The sequence below is a fragment of the Gorilla gorilla genome, chromosome 20, assembly GCF_029281585.2.
Source record: "Gorilla gorilla gorilla isolate KB3781 chromosome 20, NHGRI_mGorGor1-v2.1_pri, whole genome shotgun sequence".
Lineage (NCBI taxonomy): Eukaryota > Metazoa > Chordata > Mammalia > Primates > Hominidae > Gorilla > Gorilla gorilla.
In genome coordinates, this window is record NC_073244.2 from 63,813,348 (window position 1) to 63,830,007 (window position 16,660).

Sequence of the window (16,660 nt, forward strand, 5' to 3'; positions counted from 1 at the left end):
CCTTTCAGGACCCTACGACATGGAGATAGATCTCCCTTCCTAATTGGCTACTCTTGATCATTTATTCTGTCTCCTAGTCTAACCACATCCCTGCCAGCCAGAGTGTACTTATATTCATTTTTCTCTTTGATTACATATATTGTTATAAACTGCTAAAAATCTACTGGGAAGTAAATAAACACCTCACTTGGAACTTTGTCACGTTCAAGAGCTTTCAGAAAATGGCCAGTACTTTTAGTATCTGTTTGTCCTGCAATTCTGATAATGTCTTATCAAGTGTATCCTCAACAAAGATGAATTTCTGGACATGAGATATACTTTTTTCCTTTACAGGAGCTGCCTCATTCTAAGAAGTCAGCATCTATGAATTCAAACAAAAATGTGTTTTAAAGTAGAAATAATAAAGAGCAAGTCCTCGTAAATAAAAAGACTTTTCTTTTTAAAATTAATTCATTTCCTATACCTAACAAATAAAATTGCATGTATTTATCAGTACAACACGTTGTTTTGAAATAAGTATATACTGTGGAATGGCTAAATCAAACTAATTAACATATGTATTCCTTCACATACTTGCCATATTTTTGTGGTGTGAACGCTTAAAATCTATTCTCTTATGCAATTTTCAAGAATACAATACTTGGCCGGGCACGGTGGCTCACACCTGTAATCCCAGAACTTTGGGAGGCAGAGGCAGGCGGATCACCTGAGGTCGGAGTTTGAGACCAGCCTGATCAACATGGAGAAACCTGGTCACTACTAAAAATACCAAATTATCCGTGGTGGTGTATGCCTGTAATCCCAGCTACCCGGGAGGCTGAGGCAGGAGAATCGCTTGAACCCGGGAGGTGGAGGTTATGGTCAGCCGAGATCGCACCATTGCACTCCAACCTGGGCAACAAGAGCAAAACTCTGCCTCAAAAAAAAAAAGAAAAGAAATAATACAATACCTTGTTATTTACTACAGTCACCATGTCGTACAATAGATCTCTTAAACATGAAAGTTCATGTCCTATCTAACTGAAATTTTTTATTCTTTCACCAACATTTCCACAACCCTCTCCCTCCCCCAGCCTTGGTAACCACCATTCTACTCTCCATTTCTATGAATTCAATAATTTTAGATTTCACACGTAAGTGAGATCATGCAATATTTGTCTTTCTCTGTGAGGCTTACTTCACTTAACATAATGTATCCCAAGTTCATCTATGTTGTCACAAGTAACAGGAGTTCCTTCTTTTTTGTGGCTCAAGAGTATTCCATTGTGTATATATGCCACGTTTTCTTCATTCATTGTTGTTGGACACCTAGGTTGATTACCTCTCTTGGCTATTGTGAATAACACTGCAATGAACATGGGAGTGCAGCTATATCTGCAAAGTGCTGATTTCATTTCCTTTCGATATGTGCCCAGTAGTAGGATTGCTACATTATATGGTGGTTCTATTTTTTTTTTTTTGAGACAGAGTCTTGCTCTGTTGTCCAGGCTGGAGTGCAGTGGTACTGTCATGGCTGACTGCAGCCCCAACCTCCCAAGCTCAAGCAATCCTCCCACCTCAGCCTCCTGAGTAGTTGGGACTACATGTGTGTCCAGCTAATTAGTCCACCATGCCCAGCTAATTTTTTATTTCCAAAAACAAATAAATTTTTATTTGAGACCAGCCTGTATAACATAGTGAGTTCTTGTCTCTATAAGAAATAAAAGGTATACATTTGCATAATAATAGCTACCTTTTGTCAAGTATCTATTAATACGTATTTGCAGATGAGTCACTGGAAGGTAACTAGGGTTAGATGAGGTCATGAGGTTGGGCCTTCAATATGGAATTAGTGACCTTAAAAGAAGAGATATTGGCTGGGTGCCATGGCTCATACCTGTAATGCCAACTCTTTGGGAGGCCGAGGCCGGTGGATCACTTGAGGCCAGGAGTTCGAGACCAGCCTGGCCAATATAGCAAAACCGTGTCTCTACTAAAAATACAGAAAATTAGCCAAGTGTGGTGCAAACGCCTGTAATCACTGCTACTTGGGAGGCTAAGGAATGAGAATCACTTGAACCCGGGAGGCAGAGGTTGCAGTGAGCCGAGATCGTGCCACTGTACTCCAGCCTGGGCCACAGAGCGAGATTCCATCTCAAAAAAAAAACAAGAAGAGAATTTGCATTCTCCCCCTACTGCCATATGAAAACAGATGGCCATCTGCAAACCAGAAAAAGATCTCTCACCAAAACTCATCCCACACTGGCACTGTGATCACGGACTTCCAGCTTCCAGAACTATAAGAAAACAAGTTTCTCTTGTTTAAGCCACTCAGTCTATGGTATTTTGTTATGGCAGCCCAAGCTGACTAATACATTACATGCCAGCACTTTGTCAGGGACTTCAAATGCACTACCTCACTCAATCCTCAAAACCCATCTGCAAGGTAGATATTTTCAATTTGTCATAATGGAAAAACTGAGACTTACAGAAGTTGGGTATCTTGCCCAAAGTCACACAAAATAGGGCAGAATTGACATAAAAAGCTAGTACTAATTTCAAGTGTATACAAACACTCGTGTACGCACACACACGCACACACATAGCGTTTATGACACGATTTTGACAACTCATGAATTTTGGTTGTACAGGTTATCATATTGCTATTCTTTCGAGTTTTCTATATACTTGAAATTCTTCGACATAAGATATTGGGAAATATAATACCTCAATGTAAAATACAGCACCCAAATGTCTGTACAGCTGAGGCCTCCTTATGTTCCAGCCCCACCAGCCTCTCCCGTCGATGTCCGTGTTGCTCTCCACCCAAGCATCTTGCTGTTGCCTCACTCACACCTCCCCAGACACCTACTTTCAAGTGGAGCATAAAACGGACCCTCCAAATACTCAAACTTGGACCCCTGAAACCTCAGATCACTAACCGCCAATCCCTGTCCTCGCCGACCACATCCTGACGGCCCCCTCCATCGGTGGCTCTCCCAGGCCTCTCTCTCTGTGGCAGGGAGCACGATGAGGAGAGGATATTTCACGAGAAACGAGAGAATGGTCTCTAGTTTCTTCCTCAATCCACAGCTCTAAACACTGATGCCGGCCCCAAAAGCCCTCAACAACCCCGAAGCGGCCTTAAACGGCAACCCCAGATGGTACTCATCAGAAACCAATCCCAAGTCACGGAATTCCCACAGCGCTGCGGGATTCCTAAGGGCTTTAGGCAGAGTCAAATGTAATCTCACACAGGAGTCCCGTGAATTTACTCCCTGGAAGGCAAAGCTTCCATACGTCATTTCCTCTTCTGCTCACTGGGCTGGATGGCCAGGCTTTCCAGCTATTATACAAACTCAGTAGCACTTTGGAAGGCCTGGATCCATCTACAGACGCGGATCCCGGTCCCACCAGGAATGATCGCTCAGCAATATGGTCGCGCCCAAGCCCTGACATTCTGTTGGAAGCCACCATCTTGGAAGACGCCGTACAGACTGCGAGACAGCCATTCTAGGCGACCGGATTCCGCTGACCAGGCCGAAAAGGAGTAAATCTAACTGATCCTTTCTAATCTTCTAAAGACCTCTCATCCTGTACTTCCACCTTCTTTCCTGTCTGCGTAGGGCATGCTTAGTAGGATTTCGGCACTTTCAACTAGTCTTCCCACCTGACCAATCAGAACACACCGAAACAGAAAATGGCTGCGCCCACGCTGCCTCGTTCTTCTAAACCACACGAAAGGTGAGGCCGTATTGAAAAGCCTGGGTCCCTAGAGGAAAGAAGGGACGGAGAATTAGGCAGCTTGTACAGCTAAGACGCGGAAGACGCTGAGAATATACCCAAAGGAAATGAAATCACTATGTGGAAGAGATATCTGTACTCCCACATTTACTGAAGCATTATTCACAATACCCAAGATATGGAATCTTTCTCCATACGACTGAGAAAGATGGAGATTAGGAGACCTAGAACTGGATCTGGAGGAACAGAGGTGGTATGGGAAGAGCTCTCTGGATGTGTGGTTTGTGGGAAGAGATGGTGAGGGCTTAAGAACTGCTGCAAAGATGCCTGTGGAGCAGACACGGGCAACCACAATCCAGGCCACAAGAAAAGCATTTGTAGCTCACAGGGATCCTGTGTATCTTGAAGAGCACAACCTACCCAGACATTTGTCAATACTGTGATGTAGGAGTCAACTTTCTTTTTTCCCTGGCTAGATAATTATCCCAACAACATTATTTAAAGTTGATCTCTTCCCCAATTTGCTAATATTTTGTAAGGAACTGTACATCTAAGTTCATGGGATATTTGGTCTGTAATTATCTTTTATTTCAATAATGCCTCTGTCTAGTTTTGGTGTCAAGATTATACTGCCTTTAGATAATGAGCTGGAAAAAAAATCATCTTTTTGATGTATGTAGTTCTAAACCATTTTTTTGTTTTAATATTCCATTGTATGAATCTGTTTTCTGCACTGACACATTGAACACAATTGCCAAGCCATTACCTCCTTTTAAAATATGTGCACATTTTCTGTCTCTTTTATTATATAAAAACTTGAACTATTTCCACAGTTTGGGGAAGGAAACTATACACAGGTCTTTCTGTGTCATTACCTACTCTTCTCCAATGGAAAAAGGGTAAGTTTAACAAAATAGGTTGTGCATACAAAACAGGTTGTGCATGGATGGTTTATAACACTTCCTTTTTCTATGTTCTTTGTGTTTGGGTTAACCTGTCTGCAGGATGAAGATTTGCTCTTCAGAATACATTTGCTATGTTCTGAATGTGTCCCCTAAAATTCATGTGTTGAGACCTTAATTCCCAGTGCAATGGTGTTGGGAAGTGAGGCTTAATGGAAGGCGTTTAGTTCATGAGAATTCTACTTTCATACCACTTGTAAAAGGACTTACAGGAGTAGGTTCACCCCCTTCTGCCTTTTGCCATGTGAGGACACAGCAAGAAATCTTCACCAGATGTCAGCACCTTGATCTTAGACTCCCTGCCCACTACATAACTGTGAGCAACTACATTTCTGTTCTTCATAAATTACCCAGTCTCAAGCATTTTGTTATAGCAGTACAAATAAAGACAACACTGTTAAGGAAACGACACTGGAACCCTCATACACTGTTAGTAACATTCAAAAATGGTACAACTTCTTTGAAAAAGTTTGGCCACTTTTTATGTTAAACAAGCAATCTAACTATTAAGCATTTACCCAAAAGAAATGAGAAGTTATTCAAAATAGTGAAAAACCCAGATGCCTATCAACTGGTGCAGATAAACCTATTCCAGTTTACGTACACAATGGAATACTATTCGTCAACAAAAGAACAAACTACTGACATATACAGCAACATGAATGAAGTTCCATTTTATTATGCTAAGTGTAAAAAGGTAGACTCAAAATGTTATGTGCTGTATCATTCTTTTAATAACATTATGGAAAAGACAAAATTAGACAGAGAACTGATTTGTTCTCTGTTCTGGGGATGGGGAGAGAAGGGTTGACTAAAATGGACAGAAGGAGGGATTTTTGGGCGGTGGTGGAACTTATGAAGTAAAGCACTAATCTTCTCCAAAGAGAGGTTTGGCCCTTGCTCTCAACTCCTGGGAGATGACCTCTAAACCTCTGAAATTTCCTGCTTGGGAAGAGTATCTTTGTTTACCTGGTTGCCTTGGGCCATGCCAGATATGCTAACAATATGTTTTATGATGGGGGCCCTTAGGCCATGTGGTATGAACTCCACCTGTGCAGACTATGGTCACCCATGTGGATAGTCAATCACGTCTATGTGATTGAACCCAAGTAAAATATCTGGACACCAAGGCTTGGGCAAACTTCCCTTATTGGCATTATTCTGCATATTGTCGCAAATTGTTTCTGAAAGAAATAGGTGCTGCCTGCATGATTTCTCTGAAAGAAGACAACTGGGAGCTCTGTGCTTGGTGTCCACTGGACCCTACCCTATGCAGTTCATCCCTCTACTGACTTTGTTCTGTAGCCTCCTGCTGTAATATACTGTACCTGTGGGTATAATGCCTTTTCTGAGTCTTGTGAGTAAATTATTAAACCTGAGGGTAGTGTTTAAACTTTGAAGTTGGTGTCAGAAATGAGAGTAATCATGGGTATCCCCAAATTTACAGTTGGTATTATTATAAAAAGTGATATTGGGGAACACTGAACTTGCAGCTGGTGTCAGAAGTGAAGATGGTCTTGGGGACTCCCAAATTACAAAACTGTTTTGCACCATAATCATGGTGGTAACATGAGTCTATTTGTCAAAAGTCACAGAACTGTAGACCAAATCAGTGAGCATTACTCTATGTAAACTAGTAAACAAATAAAAAATTTAAAGATACAAAACACTGTGTATAGTACGGTGTAGTTAGTAAGTTGAAGGTGATTTTTACTTTTGTTTAGGATAAGCATATAATTTTGTGATAAAAATAGAGATCACCATTTAAAATTATGGAAAGTTCTCAAATCTATACTCAAATTCATATAAGATTTAGGATATACATTTAGAAGAAAGTTAAATCAGAAATGGCATAATTACAATCTTTATAAGGTATCAGAAGTGAGGATAAATATTTGAAAAATAGCTACCATTGGTCAAATACCAATTATAAGCCAGTCATTTTGCCAGGCATTTCAGATACCCCATCTTATTACTTCTTCAAAACAAACTTGACAAGTAGATATCATTTTTCTTTTCCTAATGGAAAAGCTGAAACTTGTAAGAGTCTGTGTACCTTGCCAAAGTTCACACAGCCAATGAGTAGCAGAAATAGATTAAAAATCAATCTTACTCTTTCAAATAGCTCAGTAGGAAAAAAAGTACAGATACACACATACAAATATACATTAAGTATTTATAAAACAGTGTAAATAATTGTTGAATATGTAAGTGGTGGGTTACTATTCTTTCAACTTTCCCATACGTTGAAAATTCATATTGCACCCAAACTTCTCTCCTGAGTCCTAACTACTAAGCTCATCAGCCATCTCCTAGCACTGACACCCATAATGCCCCCATATCCCCACACCTCACATTTGCTCCTGTTCACAACTCCCCAGACACCTTATTTCACACAGACCCTAACACAGACTCTTCAACTCCTCAAACCCAAAATACAGACGGAAGCCCCAGATGACCAAGCCAGCAGCCTATGCTCTCAATGACCATTCCCTGAAAGCTAGTGGGTCTCCCAATGCCAAGATCTGGAGCCGCCCTGTCACTGCCCCAGGAAACAACCGTTATGTCTGTCATTCCTTTTCCACCCACAAAGTATTCTTGTAAACACAATGATGTCTTTAGGACATTCACCCCAGACACTTTAGAAGCTGCCTTTAACCAACCCCAATGAATACCCTCACGCATCACCTGCCACATCCCCAAGTCACGAATTCCTACAGTGGCGCATTCCAGCAGTTCACAGAAACTGAAACTTTGCCTTAACTTCTACAGTGACCTGCTGCCATGAAAGTATAAGGCTTCCTACACTGCACGTCCGCTTCCACTCACTGGCCTGGCTGTCCTGCCTCTAGGGCTATTGCGCAGACTCAGTAGAAACTGGAACGACCAGGAGTCCCAGATTCTGATGTCTAAAGCCTTTAGCTTCCTGCTCTTTGGAAAGCTCATTTCAGTCAAGTCTGCAGGAGGTAGCCATCTTGAAAGAAGTGCCACCAGACAGCGTACTGGCCATTCTTTTGGGCTAATGGGCTGCCTCTGAGAGGAAAGAAACAATTGCAACCCACCTTTTCTGTCCTTTTCCAAGACACGTCAGCACGAGCATTTACACCTGTCCAAAAGTTGCAAGGAGTGTGGCTCATTCTCAATAGCATTTCCGTGATCCCACCTATCTGTCATGAACCTCCAGACAGCGAAAACCAATCACCAGGTCAAACCTAAACTGAAGATGTCTTTTTGCCCTGTTGAAATCTTGTCCATTTTGGAGGAATTTTGAGGTTTATAGAGCAAAGAATACATTCCCTCACCGAGGAAGAAGGGAACAGACAGGGCAGAATCTAGGTCTACCTCTAACAAAGAGGTAAGCTAGAGAAGTGAAACTGGCTGAGGGAAAGTGCTCCTGGCTTTCTCTGTGTAGAGATCTTGCCCATAGAAGGTGATGGGTGGGATGTTTACGAGGAATGGATAAATAGGACTTCTGGAATGCTCCACTGCTTGATCTGAGTGGTATTACACAGTTGTCCACATATAGGTGTTCCCATCACATGTTAAAATGTCATGTGTGTGTAATTGTGTTTAATATACTTTTGTAATGGTATGAATGTTTTAATAATTGTATATGCCCTGTCTTTACACAGCTAGCTGTCAGGTAGGGTGAATGGCTCTTTAAAAGACAGCTTTGTTTTCTTTTTTTTTTTTTTTTTGCAACAGGGTTTCACTCCCATTGCCCAGGCTGGAGTGCAGTGGCACAATCTTGGCTCACTACAACCTCCGCCTCTGCCTTCGGGCTCAAGCAATTCTCCTGCCTCAGCCTCCAGAGTAGCAGGGATGACAGGCACAGGCCGCCCCACCCAGCTAATTTTTGTATTTTCTGTAAAGACAAGGTTTCACCATGTTGCCCAGACTGGTCTCGAATTCCTGAGCTCAAATGATCTGCCTGTTTTGGCTTCCCAAAGTGCTGGGATTACAGGCATGAGCCAGGTGATGGGCCCTGACCCCAAAGACAGTTTTCTTACTTCCTACTCCTTACTCCCTTTCTCTAACTCAACACCACTGGGTCTTCAGTGGTCAGCTCAGCAATTACAGATACTTCTTAGAACCCACTATCTCAAACTTCCCAATAGGGACAACAAGTTTTGGCCAGCCCCAAGTAAAAAGTGAGCCAGGAGCCAGTAATCTCATGCAAAAAGGGCACTATCCTAAGATTTAACATTTTTTCTTTCTCTTTTACCTGCTGGATCTTGGGTGAACTGCGTTGTATTGGTCTTTTTACAGATGCATTAGAGGATTTCGGTCAATTGGACCAATCTAGAGGATAGTGGCTGTTCAGCTTCAAGAACAGGTGTACGGGAGTCTATGCAGTAGAGCCTGGTTCTGAACCTGGCCATATGATCTTTAAAGATAATGAAGGCTCTGTTGCTACCTTCTATAGTATCCCCAGATTTGTGGGCTTCTTGGCTTCCTTGAAACTTTCATTGAAACTAAGTTTCTCTTTTTCAGCTTGCTAGTCTTCTTCAGTGTGTAAGCCCCCTTCTTTCTTAAATACCACACCCCTAAAGGATTGACATCGTGAAGGTGTTGTGCTTTGTAGGACAATACATTATTATAAGCTCCAAGTTGAGGTATTTGGGAGTGAAGGGTTATGATGCCTGCTGTTTACCTTCAAATAGTTCAGTCAAAAGAAGCAAACTGGACAGAAGAGCGAGATAAGATTATAGGTAGAAGATAAAGCAAATATGGCAAAAATTAACATTTATTGAATCTATGTGATGTATGTAAGGGTCTCTGCTATACTATTCTTTAAGTTTTTCTATATGTCTGAAAATTTTTATAATAAAAACCTTGAGAAAAACTACCAGTGACTGATTCTGGATTGTATGTAATTGATTCTTGGGTTGCTTGTTTTCTGTGTAGCAGAAAATCCACAAATAAAGTAGAGGTTCTGTCTATCATATATCATTGGCATAAATATTCTCAGTGCTCATCTGATAATAACCATTCTGCACCCATCTGGGAAGGACCAGGTTTCTGTTTAGTTTACCAGGATGAAAGCCTGTGGAGAAGGTAATGAATTCATGCTATTTGGATTTTTTTTTTTTTTTGAGACAGGATCTCACTCTTGTCACTGCAGATGGGGTGCAGTGCCATGATCATGGCTCACTGCATCCTTGACCTCCTGAGCTCAGGCAATCCTCCTGCCTCTGCCTCCTGAGTAGCTGGGACTACAGGCATGCACCACCATGCCCAGCTAAATTTTTTTTTTTTTTTTTTTTTAAGAGATGAGGTCTCACTATGTTGCCCATGCTTCTCTTGAACTCCTGGACTCAAGCAATCCTCCAATCTCAGCTTCCCAAAGTACTGGGTTTACAGGTGAGAGCCACTGTGCCCAGCCTATTTGGAATTTATTGACCTTCTCAGATGGACAGAATAATTTTCATCAAATTTGGGAAGCTTTGGCCATTATTTCTTCAAATATTCTATCTGTTGCTTATCCCCTTTATTTACTTTCTGAGACTTTCATTACATATATGTTGGTGTGCTGGAAAGTATACCATATGTTTCTAAGAGTCTGTTCACTTTATGTTTTTCACTTTTTTTCTGTTTCACTTCTTCACGTTCCTCAGACTGGATAATTTCCATTGACCTAGCTTCATATTTGCTTATTCTGTCTTCTGCCAGCTCAAATCTGCTGTTGAGACCTGTTCTCTTTGTTGCAACTTCATAGTTCTTTATACATGGTTTACTTCAGTTCCTTGAACATAGTTAACATAGCTGACTTTTAATCTTTGCATATTAAGTCTGACATATGAGCCTCCTCAGTGGTAGTTTCAGTTGACAACCTCATTTCCTGAATATGGACTATACTTTTCTGATTGTGTGTCACAAATTTTTGTTGAATATAGAAATTTTAGATCATATAAAGTTGTTACTTTGGAAATCAGATTCCCTCTCTCCCCAGGGTTTATTGTTGCGATTGTTGTTGCAGTTTGTTCAGTGGCATTCCTGGAGTAATTTATGTATTCCCTGCAGTGTGCAGTCTCTTGAAGTCTTTTCTTGGTTAGCTAATGATTAATCAAGATTTCCTTCATTTCTCTGAGCCAGTAAGTTTTCCACTCTTTGCTGAGGGTGCTGTGTGTGTGTGTGTGTGTGTGTGTGTGTGTGTGTGTGTGTGTGTGTATGTGTGTGTCTACTTCAATGTTCAAGCAGTTTGTAAGTCTACTTTAGCCTTCTCTTCCTTCTTCTCAAGGGCTTCAAGATCAGCTAGAGGTGAACTACCGGTACCCTCAGTATCTCATGGGCATGCACACATCCCTGTGTATGTGTTGGGCCTTCTAGATCCTCAGGAATATGTCAGAGTATTTAAGAGCTCCCTATTAACATCTTGTTCTTCAGATGTCCGTTTAACAATTTTTCAGAGCTCTTGTTTGCTCCCTAACGGTACTGCAGGCTTAGGCTACTACAAAGTTAAACAATTGAAGCTGATCGTTTTTGACCAGTGCCCTAGTATCGCACTTTTCCTTCAAAGTGAGCTTTGAGTCAGGTGGAGAGAATGAGTTAGGACAAAGAATGGAACCACATCATGCAGCTGTAAGACAAGATATATAATGACATTGCCCTGAGGATGAGGCTTTTTGAGGATTTCCAAGCTTATTTGTCTCCTCTGATACAAGGGTGGTGGTTGAAGGCTGATGGTTTTCATGGTTACTGTGGTTCTGAGGCTGCTGTTTTCCAACGGTAATGCAGATCTGGGGAAAGGGATATGGAAGTAGGCCAAATTAAAATTCCACATACCCCACTATTTTTAATGAGGTTCAAAATTTTTTTCTTGAAAAGAAAATGCTGTTCAAAATATTGTAAGCCTTTGGTTATTTTCCAAAATTGACTGTGATGATGTTTATGTTGTTTTAATGAAAGGATGGATATGCAGAGGCCTTGCCTCTGCTATTCTGGACATCATGCCTTATCACATAATTTATTTTTTGCACAGTAATCTCTGGGATAAAAATTTATTAACTTTACAAGTAAATACCCTAAGCCTTCTAATGATTAAATGGTTTACCATGGGTTATACAGTTGATACACAAAGCCATTACTGTTTATCAATATATAATACTGCACCAATTTAATAATTGTGCTAATGAACTGTTAAAAATTCGAATATGTCCCCAGATTATTTCTACCCAACCTCACCTCCATGCTTCCATCAAGTATCTCAAAGAAAAAATACAGAGAACATCAGGATAATGCTAACAGACAGTTTCGTGTTTATTTGGTTGTATGCCTGCCTTCTGAGTAAAGAGTAAAGCCTCTACATCGCTAAGTCAATGTCATACAAATCCTTTAATTATCCGTATTTTGGGTGTATGTCTGTCATATTCTAGACATCCACATATCCTTGCTTTATTAAGTGAATAACCAGATTCTTTGAAGAAGAGACACTGTTGTGAACAGGACCATCAGTAATTTTGGATTATTTTTCACCATTTAAGACGAGAAACTTGGTGCTCGGGGACCTTGAACATCAAGATCGGGGGGCTGAGGGAGGGATAATATGCTGCCTGAAAGGTGGTAGTATACTGCAGCCAGAGGTTTGATTGGAAAAGAACAGCGTTATGAATGAGCAGGATAGAACTGATGAAGTAAAACGAAATGAAAGTACTTCCTAGAAGCAGCATGATTTGAATGGCTTTTGCCTCAGGGGAGAATCTGTAGGAGCTGCTGAGGGTGTGAATACGCCTCTCTCCAGTGGTGTCTATATAGGAGGAGTACCATGTAGACACTAGCTCCAACCATGAGTCCATGAACACAACATCTGGGAAAGTCAATAGAAATGTGTATTTTGTGTAATCTCAGCACTCTGGGAGGCCGAGACAGGCGGAACATGAGGTCAAGAGATCGAGACTATCCTGGCCAACATGGTGAAACCCCATCTCTACTAAAAATACAAAAATTATCTGGGTGTGATGGCGCACGCCTGTAGTCCCAGCTATTCAGGAGGCTGAGGCAGGAGAATCGCTTGAACCCGGGAGGCGGAGGCTGCAGTGAACCGATATCGTGCCACCGCACTTCAGCCTGGCGACAAAGCGAGACTCCATCAAAAAAGAAAAGAAAGGAAGGAAAAGAAAAGAAAGGAAGGAAAAGAAAAGAAAGGAAGGAAAAGAAAAGAAAAGGAGAAAGGAGAGAGAGAAAGAAAGAGAGAAAGAAGGAAAGAAAGAGAAAGAAAGAAAGAAACAAAGAAACAAAGAAAGAAAGAAAGGAAAGAAAGAAAAGAAAAGAAAAGAAAAAACAAGGAAAGGAAGGAGAAGAAATGTGTATTTTGCAGTAGATGTTTCAGGATTTTTAGAAGAGCATAGACCACAATTTCATATCTTGGTAGAACTGGGGATATGCCGAAGGGCCTCTACATGTATAAGAACAAAGATTTTTATTGTAGGTTGGAGAACCAATACAGAAAGCAGGAGAAACCGATGTTCTTCAAAGCTCTGTCTTTGAACCTCATCAACCCACCAGCCTTTGGGTGGGTGATTGCCTGAGAACTGCTCAAGTGGCAAGTGACTGTAGCTTTCAGGCTGCTCACCAGAAATATACAGATATATATATATATCTGTACACATACACACACACGCACACACACACAAAACTCTAAGAACCTATTATCTCACGTGCTGCTTTGAAATCTTTCTAAGATTATTATTTTAAAATTTTTTGTAGAGATGGAGTCTCGTTACGTTGCCCAGGCTGGTCTCAAACTCCTGGGCTCAAGGGATCCTCCAAAGGATCCACCTGTAATCCCAAAGTGCTGGGATTACAGGTGCGGGCCATTTGTCTGGCCTGCTTTTAGTCTTTGAGCTTTACAGGGCCCTGAAGGCCTATCTTTGAATTCCCTTACTCTCACCAGATATGCTCCCACTGCACAGGAAAGGCTCCCACCCAGCTAACTCCCCAATCAGCTGAACAAGCTGCACCCAACATGGTCCTCAATCTATATTCAGCCCATGGAATTATACAAAGCAATTGCATTCTTCCACAGAAACCATGGGCACATTACCCTCTCATTATATAAAGCCTACTTCCCACAATCTCTGTGCTTGTTCACTCTATTCCTGAGTGCAATACCTATATGCAATGACCATTTCTCTCAGGCTGTATCTGTGACTAATAAACTGCTGTCAATTTCATCTAGCCAGTGTCAGGTGTTGTGTTCAGCCATTCCATACTACTTAGGGTAGGGAGTCCCTCCCTCATGCACCAGGGTGAATAGGAGGTTGTCAGAACATATGACACACACAAACACACACAGAAAAATGTTGCAATGGTCAAATCCAGATTAGTGTTTACTTTAGTACTCCTTAAACATCTTTATGTCTGAAGATTTTCATAATAAAATGGTGAAGAAAAGATTTCTTGACAACTGTCAAACAAAATGGGGAAGGGGCAAAAATCTAGAGAAAAAAATAAGCAAGATTTTGCTGGTACATTTTTACAGAATTCCTTGCAAAACAATAGGTTTCACTGAGAACCAAAATAAGTCAGTTATTTCACATGGAGGTAATAAAAACCTTGCTTTTTAATAACTAGAATACTCACTAGAAGTTTTATAGAAGATTCAGTCAAGTAAGTCTCATTTTGTTAAAAAAAAAAAGTCCATATTTGAAGTGCCAGAGTTCATGCAATATTTTTCTTTTTAAATATATTTTTCTTCATGTAAAAATTCAAATATTAACAATTTTAGAGTGTACAATTCAGTGAAGTTTAGTACATTCACAATATTATGCAACCACCATCTCTATCTAGTTCAAAAATATTTTCATCATTCTAAAAGAAAACCCCATACATACTACGCAGTTTCCATTCTCCCTTCCCCTCTAGTGCCCAATAACCACTAATTTGCTTTATTTCTCTACAGATTTACCTACTCAGAGTATTTGATATAAATGAAAGTATAAAATGTGGAATTTGCATTTGGCTTCTTTCACTCAGTATGTTTTTTGGGGCTCATTCATGCAACATGTCATCAGTACTTCATTCATTTGTATAACTGACCATTTATGTATTCATGTATACATGCATGTAGCACATTTTATTTATTCATCCTTTGATAGGCATTTGAGCTTTTCAACCAAATGCTATTTTGGCTATTGTGAACAGTGCTATAAACATTCATGGACAAATATTTGGTTGAGTACCTGTTTTCAATTCTCATGGGTTTTTTACTTAGGAATGGAATTCCTGGGTCATATGGTAAGTCTGGATTTAACTTTTTGAGGAATCACCAAAGGAATGGCCTATTATCATAACAAATCAAAAGTTTCGGTGTGACACAAACTTGAAATATATAGCCATAAACTCACCTCATATAACCTCACACTTTTTTCTTCCATTACTCTAATGTGTTGCTGGTTTTTAAATATTTTAGGTAAATCTTTTATAATCTTTGGATGTTTCAGAGTTATAAGGCTCTAGAAAAATGTAAACTTCTACTTGTGATGGATCATCACAGTTGGCAAAAATACTACAAATGACAGCAAAAATAAGGAATTCACACTTACGTGGTATAATCCTTTAGACTCCTTAATAATGAGTCAAATATGTATTACAAGACATTTTGATTCATAAGAAAAAAACATTTTATTTGCACTACATTGAATTATTCAACATTTTGTCTTATGTTGAGAATTTCTTTAACCCTAATAATTGTTTCTTCATGTAATTCCAAGTAAACAATGAAGTTTATAAATATATAAAGTACATGTCACATAGTACAGTCCACAACACAACCCCTAAGATCCTTTGTCACTATTCGACTAATCCTTATTATATTCTTATTTTTCATATATTCAAAAGGAATATTTGACAATGAAATGTCTAATATTTATAGAATATTCTCTGGAATCCTTTCTATAATAATTATGCAAAACCATTATAAAATTATATATACAGGCAAGGGTAATTACTCAAATCTAAAGTGCCATCACACATTTAAAAAGCCCTGACAATTACTATGACATTCCAGATCATAAGATGCTTCACAATTTAAGACATGGTAGGATGTGAAGAAGTGAATCCATGAAATAAAAAATAACTTATCACTGATGCTTTTACCACTTTTATTGCATTCATAAAATCTCTGTATGGAGCAAATTCTGCTCCTATATTTAAAAGCTTATGATGTTTAATGCTATCTAATCCTCCACAGAAATTATTTCCTGTGACCAGAACCATTGCTTTTAGGTAAATGTATGACTCTGCTGAGGCAGAATAGATATGGCTCCATTAGGATTTTATACCTGCATTGAACCTAAATATTATTGCCTTCGAGAATAGGATCTTTCTGATAACTGAGTTAGGGGGCAATTCAGCTCTGAATTTTAAATGAAGGATTTTAGACAATCACTGCAATTCTTTCCTGCTATGCAATGGGTTTTGTGGCCAATGGCCAAGTTTAACTCTATCGTTTTCCCTTCTGATTTAAGTATCTGATGGACATGTCACTTTCAAAAGCTTTCCACATTCCGTTTCAGAAGGACCTATCTACCACATGAGTTTGCTGATATAATTAGTGACCTTTGGTATCTACATGAAGGCTTTATCACATTTACTATATTAATAGGGGTTTCCTCTTGTATGAGTCTGCTATAACAAGAAAGATAAGCATTAACTGGGAAGACTTTATCACAATCACATTCACTGTATCTATGAGATTTCTCTCGTAAACAAGATATTCAAAGAGTTTTGACTTTCAGATTTTAATTTTTACCTGCAATGAGGTGTGATTCTTCTTAGCTTTCCTGCATTCCCTCCATCTGTAGGGTCCTTCTCCTGAATGAATACCCTAATGTGTAACAAATATAATTTGAGAATGATTTATCATTTTCATTACATCCACTGGTGCTGCCTACTAAATGGAAAGCTTCTAGTTTTCTAATAAACTCTTTTGACAATCACTGCACTCATAATTGACTCTTTTTTTTTTTTTTTTT

The 16,660-nt window shown here is 39.7% G+C and overlaps 1 protein-coding gene and 1 pseudogene across 2 annotated transcripts in view; both read right to left on the bottom strand.

Annotated features, from left to right (window-relative positions):
- The window catches only part of LOC129528664 (endogenous retrovirus group K member 7 Env polyprotein-like), a 43,492-nt pseudogene extending 39,741 nt beyond the window's left edge, over positions 1 to 3,751 (bottom strand).
- Positions 3,752 to 6,838: 3,087 nt separating this feature from the next.
- The window catches only part of LOC101136385 (zinc finger protein 577), a 37,845-nt gene continuing 28,023 nt past the window's right edge, over positions 6,839 to 16,660 (bottom strand). Inside the window, exons 6-7 of one of the 2 annotated variants that reach the window (XM_031004040.3) lie at positions 16,438 to 16,512; positions 6,839 to 11,425 (exon numbers count right to left, since the gene is read on the bottom strand). In XM_031004040.3, coding sequence (XP_030859900.1) covers positions 16,460 to 16,512 — 53 coding nt within the window. In that variant the 3' untranslated portion in view covers positions 6,839 to 11,425; positions 16,438 to 16,459. The other variant, XM_063701586.1, reaches the window with a different exon arrangement.